Source organism: Gadus macrocephalus, chromosome 23, assembly GCF_031168955.1.
Source record: "Gadus macrocephalus chromosome 23, ASM3116895v1".
Lineage (NCBI taxonomy): Eukaryota > Metazoa > Chordata > Actinopteri > Gadiformes > Gadidae > Gadus > Gadus macrocephalus.
Genome location: NC_082404.1, coordinates 8521628 through 8534155, shown reverse-complemented (window position 1 = coordinate 8534155; position 12528 = coordinate 8521628). Strand labels below are relative to the sequence as shown.

General features: G+C 49.4%; 1 protein-coding gene across 1 annotated transcript in view; it reads right to left on the bottom strand.

The window, feature by feature from the left end:
* LOC132452919 (CYFIP-related Rac1 interactor B-like) overlaps positions 1-12528 on the bottom strand; it is a 30967-nt gene that overhangs the window by 5150 nt on the left and 13289 nt on the right. The window contains exons 3-5 of the mRNA XM_060045754.1: positions 3507-3598; positions 2887-3008; positions 2461-2573 (exon numbers count right to left, since the gene is read on the bottom strand). Of these exons, the coding sequence (XP_059901737.1) occupies positions 2461-2573; positions 2887-3008; positions 3507-3579 (308 nt within the window). The 5' untranslated portion in view covers positions 3580-3598. The remainder of the gene's footprint in view (positions 1-2460; positions 2574-2886; positions 3009-3506; positions 3599-12528) is intronic.

Here is a 12528-nt window from a genome sequence, read left to right as displayed (position 1 = left end):
CGGTGATAAAACGTGAGACTCATTATCTTATTGGCACAAGAGCAGATCGCTCGGGGCGGTGTAGTGGTGTTGGTGACGGGGGTGTTGGTAGTCTGTCCATTGCTTTGTTCCATGCATTGTTTGAACGAAAGAAACCACAGCGCCTTATCAGGGCTAGACTTGGTAGACCTACACCAGTTCAGCAGACGGACCAGAGGACAGACTACTGCAGCGGCTGTGGTACACTGGTCTGTCCCGGCGACCAGATGACGGGGTTAATTGATCCCTCCTGGTGTCCGCTGACCTAACGACGCCCACATGCTAACGTAGCGCCGCCGCTCGACACCGAGTAGTGGAGCTACCCCCGCCCCCCCCCCCCCCCCCCCCCGTCTGTCAACACAAGATCCAAAATGGAGGAGAGACCCGACTCCGACAGAGGGGGTCTGGTGCAACTCAGGTCATGGCAGCGCAGAGTAGAGCGAGGTTGAGGGCGAGAGCGAGGGCGAGGGCAAGAGCGAGTGTGAGGGGGAGTGAGAGAGTGAGTGTGAGAGAGAGAGAGTGAGACACACAGGCATGGAGGGACATGAAACTCTTCCTCCGTCACTGAACCTGCATGGTGTTGGCTCATGGGCACTTTAACCAGCATGATGGCTTGTGGGTAATGAAACAGAGTTAAGTAGAGCACGGAACCATGAGCCAGTTGGTTGGTTAGCTAAAAAGCGTGCTTGGCATCAGCCTTTGTGTGTCTAGGGGCGTCTAGCTAGCCCCTAGCCCCGCTAGCCGTTTGTAGCTCCTACACAGTAGCATGGTAGTAACGATACACCTACGACAACACCGACAGCCGCTAACCTAGCTGCGTTACCATTGGCAAATGCTAGGTGTGCTGGCAAAAATTGGCAAAAACTAAGTGGGGCTCCTATTAACGCAACAGCCTACCAGCCTTTCGGCCCACTGCGTAGACATGTAGGCTCATGTATCCGTCATTCATCTTGGTGACATCACTCCCACTTGTGATGTCACAGACGGCTAGACTTTGAGAGCTAAAATAACATCACGCCCGGCTTTGAAATAGGGGTTCTTGAACAGCAAACCAACAGCTACCTCTAGCCCCTGCTACTAGCGTTGACTGGTTAGCCGGCTAGCCTGTAGCCAGCTGTCTAGCAGGCTGCGCCGCGGGCCACATCCTGACCTCTGAACCCCATCAGGGCAACCCGCCGACCTGCTTTGTTACATAATAGCGAGCGTCGGATGGCGCCCGTTGCCTCCATTGACTGCCGTTCCCTCGGTAACCGGGATTACCGCCGTAACAGGGATTAACAGGGCGAAGGTCATCAAGGCACCCCACCAGCCCTAGGGGGTCGGGGTTGGGGGGGGGGGGTCCCTGGGTGTAAAGCCTTCCCAGCCCCACCTTCTCCCATCGCCATAGTAACGAGGCAGCCAATAGCGGCAATCAGAAGACTGCATCGCTAGCAGCATGTCAATGCAGGGAAAGGCTTACACGCTTGTTTATACAAGGAGGGGTGACCGCATGTGTGTGTGTATCTGAATACCTTTGGTGTGCGTGCGCATTTATGTACACACACGTAGGTAGGCATATGTGAGAGTATATGTGTTTGATTAGCCAACAGTAGCCAATAGTGCCAATGAGGTTAGCTATTATGGTCATGGACAAAGGTTGTATGTAGAAGGTTGTAATGTGGAAGGTTGTATGTAGAAGGTTGTATGTAGAAGGTTGAACAGTAAAGACTGCTGTAGTCAGCATGTAAGCTCCATGTATATAAAGCTGGGTGGTAAAGGGAGAACCCAAATAATTTTTGCCAAATATTTGATGTAAATGAATATGGAGGGGGTGTTTGAGCAGGGCGAGGCATTGATTATTATTAGGTATTCAAATCGTCTTACAATGCATTTTCTGTCTTTGCATTTAACGAAAGCAGCAGGAAGATGGTTTAAACTACGTATGTATTTTATTACTTAATTTTATTGTGCACTTTCTACAATGCATTTTATTATTTTGCCTTGTTTTCTTTTACTTACCTATTTTATTTTATTATTTTATTTTATGGTGATATTTCTAAGTGAAGCACTTTGAGAAAAGTGCTATATAAATAAAGTTGCCTTGCTTTCTACGGAGCGAAGATATCGTTTGCCGCCAGCAACGGAAACCGTTCGTATTCGGCGCATTGACGACCAACCTGACAATCTGGACCACAGTAAATACATCACATTCATCATATGAACTAATTCCGTTAGAATAACTACAAGCGGGTCTCTACCGTGAACCCCCTAGAGGCCGTTAGAGGAACTACATGCTTGATTTTACTGTGAACCCCCTAGAAGCCGTTAGAGAAACAACATGCTTGTTTTTACCGTGTACCCCCTAGAGGCCGTTAGAGGAACTACATGCGGGTCTCTACTGTGAATCACCTAGAGCCCTCTTCCAACAGAGCTTCACAAACAGACCGTGATGGCTGTGGGTGCTACGTACCTAATCTCTGGGAGAACTGGTAGAACTTCTTGAGTTTCCCCACCAGCGGAACCACGGCGGCCCACGCCTGATCCTGCAGAACATCGTCGTTTGGGTTCTGGATGGCCTAGCGATAGACGGAACCAACGGGACAGTTATGTTACAGAGAATTATAGAAACACAGAATATATGTAGCAAAATAATGTTTTGGAAAGTGATAAAAACGTTCTAAAACACAATAAAGTGTGAGAATGCAATAGAATTTACTTCTGCTCCTTAATGTATGTCACTGTAAGCCACTTTGTTATAAGTATCTCATATCCAGTAAATGGATATGATGGTGGGGTAGCAGGCCGCCTCAGGTTAGCCACTGGTTCTCAAGGAGGCTTCCCATTGGGAGTCCCGCTCCCCATCCTCTGAGCGGCTGAAGGGGTGCGCACCTCTCGGATCTCCTGGCCCGCTCCCTTGTAGGCCTGCAGCTCGTCCAGGATCCCTCTGGCGTCCTTCAGCACCACGTCCACCTGCAGCCACACCTCCCTCTCTGCCTCCGTGGGCGTCGCATCTGCAGGAAGCGGCGGCGCATTAGTACCAGCTAGGCTTCAAAAGGAGTTTTAGCATAAATGGGTGTGTTTCACACAGGGGTTAAGGGTTTGACATAGGGGTTAAGTGTTTGACATAGGGGTAAGTGTTTCACATGGTGGTGGGAGGGTTCAACATCGGGGTGGGTCAGTGGGTTCAACGTAGGGGTGGGTCAGTGGGTTCAACATAGTGGTGGCTATATTTAAGGCAGGGGCTCTTAAACTATGGTTAGGGAACCAGAATGGGTCATGATGGAGATGGGTAGTGGCGCAACAACAGACAAATGCCTTTGAGTACACCAGCTCTTGTGTGCTCAGTGTTTTTCCGGGACTGGGTCAGGACCCACAGATGCTGAAAATGTACTTTAGTATTCCAAGATGATGTTTAAGCACCCCTACTTCAGCGAGAGGGTGTACAGTATGTGTGTGTGTGTGTGGTATACACCAGGGGAGAGAGACGAGGGGGATGGTGAGGGTCTTACTCTCAAAGTCCAGGAAGAAGTTGGGCTCCTGGTCCAGGTCGGTGCAGGTCAGCACCTTCAGGAGGTTCCCCATGGTCGGGTCCCGGAGGAACCTGGGGAACCAACACAACAGCGCCTCATTACGCAGTCCATCAGCAGGCCACTCATTCGGTTCCCACGACAGTCTGTATTTATACACCGCTCAACTTTCTAATATGTACGCCTCTCCTCCATTCATTCATTCATACATACATTCATACATTCACTCACTCACTCACTAGCGCCTGTGATGCAGCTTTTGATGTCGCAACACCTCAATAACCCCTAGGTGCACTTTGGTGAAATGGGACCGCCATTCCTGACCACTAAAAGAGGCGCTGGAATCAAGTTACCCGCTCTAACGAGCGTTATCCAGCGTCCAATAATGTCCGTATGCTTGGGCTGACCTCAGCCTGACTGTCGAGCCTCTGGGTAAAGCTAACTGCCTGAGGGTACGCCATGTGACCGATCCGGACAAGATGCCAGGGTGAACCCGGTGACCCTGCCGTCTCAGTTCAGCGCCGGTCTTCCCAGAGGACCCCTGCTGTGGCTATGGCTTCCCGTTGCTATGGGCGACCAGATGGCAGAGGTATTTTAAAAAGGTGATTTATAGAGAGGGTTCCGCTTGCCCGGCTCCACCAAGGCCACACTTCTGCTTTTCATCCGCGGCTCTGCGGGCAGGAGCTCTGTCGCGTAGCGCCGTGGTCCTTGGAGAGCCGGAGGGTTCAGTGCTCTCCAGCCTCAGCCCTGCGCGCCTCTCTCCGGCTGAATCAGTCAGCTGAATCGCTGCATCATGGACATCGGTTATGTCTAAATAGCTTCTTGTTTGTCTGTATTTAATGTCGATCGCAGAATACTTGAGTTACGTTGTGTTGCCCTGGGTGTGAGCTGTGGAGTGGGGCCTCACACTAGCTGTGGTGACGCTATGAGTGGAGGACAGACTGTAGCTGTGATACAGGACAGACTGAAGCTGTGATACAGGACAGACTGGAGCTGTGATACAGGACAGACTGAAGCTGTGATAAAGGACAGACTGGAGCTGTGATAAAGGACAGACTGGAGCTGTGATAAAGGACAGACTGGAGCTGTGATAAAGGACAGACTGGAGCTGTGATAAAGGACAGACTGGAGCTGTGATACAGGACAGACTGTAGCTGTGATAAAGGACAGACTGGAGCTGTGATAAAGGACAGACTGGAGCTGTGATACAGGACAGACTGGAGCTGTGATACAGGACAGACTGGAGCTGTGATAAAGGACAGACTGGAGCTGTGATACAGGACAGACTGGAGCTGTGATAAAGGACAGACTGGAGCTGTGATAAAGGACAGACTGGAGCTGTGATACAGGACAGACTGTAGCTGTGATAAAGGACAGACTGGAGCTGTGATAAAGGACAGACTGGAGCTGTGATAAAGGACAGACTGGAGCTGTGATAAAGGACAGACTGGAGCTGTGATACAGGACAGACTGGAGCTGTGATAAAGGACAGACTGGAGCTGTGATGGAGGTCAGACTGGAGCTGTGATAAAGGACAGACTGTAGCTGTGATAAAGGACAGACTGGAGCTGTGATAAAGGACAGACTGGAGCTGTGATACAGGACAGACTGTAGCTGTGATAAAGGACAGACTGGAGCTGTGATAAAGGACAGACTGGAGCTGTGATAAAGGACAGACTGGAGCTGTGATACAGGACAGACTGTAGCTGTGATAAAGGACAGACTGGAGCTGTGATACAGGACAGACTGGAGCTGTGATAAAGGACAGACTGGAGCTGTGATAAAGGACAGACTGGAGCTGTGATACAGGACAGACTGTAGCTGTGATAAAGGACAGACTGTAGCTGTGATAAAGGACAGACTGGAGCTGTGATAAAGGACAGACTGGAGCTGTGATAAAGGACAGACTGGAGCTGTGATGGAGGTCAGACTGTAACTGTGATGGAGGACAGTCTGTAGCTTTGATGGAGGACAGACTGAAGGACATACCTACTGTGATAAAAGACTAGGTGGTTTGGTTCAGTGCAGCAGGTTGTGGGTAGAAGCTGGTAGTTCTGAGAACAAGACTAGTGGTATGAGGAGTGGTGGGCTCACCCAAAACCACCATGGGAATACAACTTGAGTAACTGTCGAACGTGGGAAGAGGAACACACACACACGTCACACACACACACACACAGACACACACACACACACGTCATTTGGAACCTAAAGCATCCAATGATGAAAGTAAATTAAAATCCTCCAAGTCGATCTACACACTGTGGAGCAGACGGACTCGGAGCCATGTAAGTGAGGATCTCTATCAGCTTAAAAGCTTAATCCAACGTATTATCGCGTGTTTGACGTGATTACATGTTGACATGTGAACGTCAGATGCCCGACCAAACAACAACAAATACGCTGACGAAATGTGCATCTTTTACCAAACACAGACCGCAGTGAGCCACTTGACCATCGTGGGTCACACGGGGGTCATGACCTCATGACCCGCTCCAAACACTCACATCAGCACCGGTGGTACTATGTTGTCATGGTGAATATGGGACCTGACAGGCAGGAAACAACACTCAGACCTAACACTTACTGACAAGACAGATAGTAGGAGAGGAGAGGGAGAGGGAGAGAGCATGAGATTGAGAGAGAGAGAGAGAGAGAGAGAGGGCGATCTCTGGTGGCCGGCCGTCAAGTGCGATTATTGACAGTTGACTTGGAATGACCCAGACAGACAAGGTTGGCTGGGTAGGCAGACAGACAGGTAAATAGAGTAGAAAGGCAGGAATGTGGAGCAGACAGACCGGTAAGTTGGTAACGCAGACAGACAGACAGACATACAGGTAGGTGGTGCAGACAGATAGGCAGGTAGGCAGAGAATACATAAAAGGTAGGTAGGTAAAGCGAACAGACAGACAGACAGACGGGTATTCAGAGCGGATAGAAAGGCAGCTAGGTAGATCAGACGGAGATGTAGCAGATAAACAGGAGACAGGTGTAGGGGGAGGAGTCATGTATTACCACCACTATCACCAGGATCTCTGAGCCACAGATCCCAACTATGATCCCCGTGTCATGCCTTATGCAATACATTTCATAAGTCATTTACTCCCGTCATCAATAATCTGCACAACCAACACCCCTGCAAGGAGCCCCCCCATCAGAACTGCAGACGCCAATAGACCCCCATAGACCCCCCCAGGCCTCCAGTCCAGACCAACCCCCGCCCTGTGAGGGTGGCAACGCCCCGGACCCTGCAGTGCCCGCGACGGGGGGGACGGGGGGGGGGACGCAGAGCGTGCCCGGGGCGTGTCTCCCCCCCCCCCCATCTCCCCTCTGCAGGGGAACGAGGTCACCTTCAGGACGTCTGAAGGGTTCATCCCCAGAGCACACACACAGCCCCCCCCCCCCACGTATTGCCGCCCCAGCACCTTGCATTATACATGATATTAAAGAAGCAGAGACGGGGCGCAGAAGAAGAAGCCGGACAGTCTTCCTGAGATACACTCCTGAACACACAACACCGCCCAACACACTCCTAAAAGAAGAACACTCCTAAAACACACAACACTGCCAAAAACACTCCTAAAAGAAAACACCTAGACACACAAGAGTCCAAAACACAGTCTTAAAAGAACAAACTTCAATTACACTCCTAAAAGAACAACACTCCGGAACACACTCCTCAAAGAACAACACTCCGGAACACACTCCTCAAAGAACAACACTCCTGAACACACTCCTCAAAGAACAACACTCCGGAACACACTCCTCAAAGAACAACACTCCGGAACACACAACACTGCCAAACACACTCCTAAAAGAACAACACTCCGGAACACACTCCTCAAAGAACAACACTCCGTAACACACTCCTCAAAGAACAACACTCCGGAACACACTCCTCAAAGAACAACACTCCTGAACACACAACACTGCCAAACACACTCCTAAAAGAACAACACTCCTGAACACACAACACTGCCAAACACACTCCTAAAAGAACAACACTCCTGAACACACAACACTGCCAAACACACTCCTAAAAGAACAACACTCCTGAACACACAACACTGCCAAACACACTCCTAAAAGAACAACACTCCTGAACACACAACACTGCCAAACACACTCCTAAAAGAACAACACTCCTGAACACACTCCTAAAACCGCAACACTCAATAACACAACTAAACATACAATATAACTCACATAAAATTACTCCTTCTTAAGGATGAACCTTAACTTCATTCATTTGTATGGTTTTAAATGGTTCAAGGTTTGATATTCTATATTTGTTTACCCTTTATTTTAGTGCTGTTATGGCCTCAATGAATTACTGGAAAAGGGCTATAAAAAAAAAAAAAAATTAACACCACTATTATTATTATCAAACCTGCAAGCAAATGTTTACCAGTGACTGAACAGGCTGTGTGTCGGTATGCAAGGTACAGAGGGGGGAGGAGGGGGGAGGAGGGGGGAGGAGGGGGAGAGGGGAAGAGGGGAAGAGAAGAGCGGGAGAGAGGTTGTTTTTGTTTTTCTCAAAAGACATAGCGTGCGCCAGTCAGGACAGCTACCAGAGTTACCCCCGACAACCAGATATCCACTCTGCTCTCCCATTGGCTGAGCCAGTCTAGCGAATCATGTGCTGTATCCATGGAGCCAAAAAACAGTTGGCTCCATTGAGAGCCGAGAAGAGCCAATCAGAGAGCAAAGAGTACAGTAGTAGTAGTAGTAGAAGTAGCAGTAGTAGCCATAGTAGTAGTAGTAGTGATGAATATATTTATGCCGTTGAGGTAATGCGCTAAACACGGCGGATTAGGGAAGCAGTGCATGCTGGGGGCTGGGAGAGATTTTTTTATTCCACTACGGAGCCAGACACTGATCTAACGGGTCTTCATCTTGTTATGGTAACAGAAGCATACCGTCACATATTAAGCCTCTCTTTAGCCTCAAATGCTCCCTATATATGTATATACATTAAATATTTATAGCCACTGCTATATCATTTCAAGTTAATAAATAAAAGGAATAAAAAAAATTGTTTAAATGAAGACTCAAATAAATGAAGATTGTATAAAATAGTCTAAATAGAATAAAGACTGAAGGAAAATGACCAAAAAAATAATGAATTGAACAAAGTGAAAACACTGATTAAAGACCGTGAAAATAAGAATCCAAATGAAGAATGAGTAGAGACTAATATAGGAGCAGCATTAGCTGCAGCAGCAGCAGCAGCATCACTACAGACGCAACATAGACACGCCTTGCAGTGCAGCAGCCGCTCGGCACGCAATGCACGGCGGCTAGGGGCGTGCACAGCGTCTGGGGGCGTGCACGCCGGCTAGGGGCGTGCATGGAGGGGACCTTGCCGGGTTTCTGGGAGAGCAGCTAGAGCATCACTAAGCTAATGCTAAGAGAGTGCTGACATGAGGTTTTCCTCCAGACCAGCGTGGAAAACACGTGCACGGGTTCGTAGTAGAGCCCGAAAACAACCTCCCTCTCTCTCTCTCCCCCCCTTTCCCCCCTCTCTCCATCCCTCCCTCCGACCCTCTCTCTCCATCCTTGTCTCCTCCCTCAGTCTCTCTCCATCTCCCTCCTCCACCGCCCTCCCTCTTGCATCCATCTCTCCATTCTCCCCTCTCCATCTCTCTCCCCCCACCCCCCCCCCCCCCCCTTCTTCCTACACATGAGGAGCTCAGTCATGTGGGCGGTGTCCTGGAGAGACGGTCTGCCCGGGGCGTGTACAGTAGTAGAGCATGTCTGTGTCTGTGCGTCTGCGGGTGCATGGTGATGCGTCTTCAGCCCCCAACGTATTCTATACGTGCATGATATTTTATTGTGTGGTTTATCATCTGTATACTTTCCATCGGCAGAGTTTGAGGGTATTTAGAGGGTGCAGAGGGTTGGGTTTGGGGGCTGCTGGATTTGTGTGCCATGTGTCTGCGAGGGGTGGGGTCAGACTGCAGCAGGGACGGGAGTGGCGCTCTAAACTTGACCTACATTCCCTCGGTGACACGCCACATCACATTAGCTCAACCCAAACCCACACAGACCCTGCCGCCAACCGTCGACCAATCAGACGACCCGAAAACAGAGCAGCCCTACACACCCCTGACCCCGCCCCTCTGTACCCTAACCCCGCCCCTCTGCACCCAATTCTACCAATAACAACCTGCACCCTACTACACCAATAACAACCTGCACCCTACTACACCAATAACAACCTGCACCCTACTACACCAATAACAACCTGCACCCTACTACACCAATAACAACCTGCACCCTACTACACCAATAACAACCTGCACCCTACTACACCAATAACAACCTGCACCCTACTACACCAATAACAACCTGCACCTTACTACACCAATAACAACATGCACCCTGCTACACCAATAACAACCTGCACCCTACTACACCAATAACAACCTGCACCCTACTACACCAATAACAACCTGCACCCCACTCTACCATTAACACATGCACCCCACTCTACCATTAACACATGCACCCCACTCTACCATTAATAACATGCACCCCACTCTACCATTAACACCTGCACCCTACTCTACCATTAACACATGCACCCCACTCTACCTTTAACACATGCACCCCACTCTACCTTTAATAACTGCACCCAGATAAGAGGAGCGGTTGGGTGGGGGAATCCTAGAGCTGTTTAGTTTGTTTGTGTTTGTGGGGCGAGTTGGATTCTGCAGTTAGCCACGCCCCGCACCCCCAGTGCAGAGTCACCAGTATTCAAATTTCTTCCAGCAGCGCCGCTGAGGTGTGTGTGTGAATTGCGGATGTGGATGTGCGCGTGCACGGGGCTGACGTGCACGGGGCTGACGTGCACGGGGCTGACGTGCACGGGGCTGACGTGCACGGGGCTGACGTGCACGGGGCTGACGTGCACGGGGCTGACGTGCACGGGGCTGACGTGCACGGGGCTGACGTGCACGGGGCTGACGTGCACGGGGCGGACGTGCACGGGGCGGATGTGCACGGGGCTGACGTGCACGGGGCGGACGTGCACAGGTGCAGAGAGGTTCTGGTGTGATCACTGGTTCCATCCGTGCCCCGGGGCAGTCCAACCGACACGGCCTCATACAACGCGGCATAACAAAACAGAAGATATATCAGGCGAGAGCAGTGTGTGCTCGAGCCAAATGTTTTGGGCATTAATGCAAATTCAGTTTCTTGTAGCCCTCCCATCCTCTGGGTCTCCTGATAGTTTCTGTTTACGGTTTCTGTTCTACACAATGAAATATGTAGACTGCTTTACTTTAAGGGGACACTCGTTGAGTTCCTCCTTCTCTTTATATTTCTCCCATGACACTAATGGCAATGGAACAATTGAGGGGGTTGCAGCAGGGGGGCACCTATGATATACATGTTCTTAAAAGCAAACAAATAGCATATGGAAATACCAAAAAAGGCTGCACCACTGCTGGATGCATGCCAGGGAAACACTGGCGGAGTCACCATCATTAATAACTCCACCCCTCCCCTCCCCGAGAAAACAACACCACTCGATTATTCTATATGCTACCGCACAGCGTTATTATCAGACTGCACACTTAACTTTCATAGCTATGCAATTGATTGCGAATTTTACATCGCTGTTGCACCAAATTATACCAACGCTATTAGATTCTCCCACTATCGGTTGTCAATAAATGGATGAAGAATTACTTTTTAAAGCTACATTTTAAAAGCTCAAATATGCTTTTAATCAGCCTTGTGAATATAACTCCTTTGATTTGGTCAGTGGTTACATGACTCTGCATTATATGATCTCAGTATTAGGTCCCACATTAGTAGGTCAAGAAAGCCTTCTTTCATCTGAAACAGTGACTTGACTGCCGCAATGCACTCTTTACTGGCCTCCTGAAGAAGTCAATAGAGAGAGAGAGAGAGCTTCTGACAGAAACCAGGAGGAGAGAGCATATCAGTCCAGTCTTAACTGCTCTGCACTGGCTCCCTGTAAAGTGTAGAATGTAGTCTTCCCATCCACGTTTAAAGCCTGAAACAGGCAGGGAGCAGCCTACCGACTGGCTGACCACCTCTACGTCCTACAGAGCCCTCGGATCCTCTGCTGTCGGCCTATCGGAGGTTACCATTAAAACCCAAAACAAGGCTGGTGCTGATGCTGCATTTATTAAATATGCACCATAACTGTGGAAGAGGTTACCCCCCAGAAATCAGAGAAGCAAGCTCGGTAAAGCTCTTTAAGCGCCAGTTAAAAACCCTTTCCTTCCTCATTTAGCTGTTAATTAGCATTTTATAAGACAAAATGTTTAGCTGTTAATTAGCATTTGGTCTAAGCTGCTTCCTCTGTGGATTATACTGTTATGTTTTAGCTTTTAATCTTCTGGTCGTTTCGCTTTCCTTTTGCGTTGATTTGCAGACCCCATTTGCAGGCGTGGGAGCAGGGCAGGAAAGTTGGGCCCCCCAACCTTTCCCCTCCGTGCTCCCACGCCTGTAAATTACCAATCAACATATCTCTGCTGCCGTCCCTATGGGGCATGAGGATGAAGGGAGGGCGGGATCGATTCAGCACGCCGCCATTTACCAGCGCTCGCGGTCCCGCTTACTTTTCAACACAAATCTTTAACGTTTGCAAATGTGCTTCTCGGCTTGCATAATTTCCTCGGATGTATTGAATCTAATCAAATTCCACCGTGGTAAGGGTCATGGCGGGATGCGTACGAATTCATGCGAAGCGCAGGGGACAACGTGTTACACGTCGATTTAGCCTTGCTTTGAGAGTGACAAGATGGAGAGATCTCCCTTGAAATCTCAGCGGTTCCTTTGAATTTAATTCAATAAAACTTAAAATAACATTCAAACTCACAGACAATGTAATAGTGCTTATTTGGGCCATCTCTGTGCTTTAAGGAGAGAGGCAGACGCAAATGGAAGGACATTTCACGTTTGGCCCCTACACTTCTGAAATGATCTGGCATCCTTGCCATGGTCTGCATATTCACACACACACACA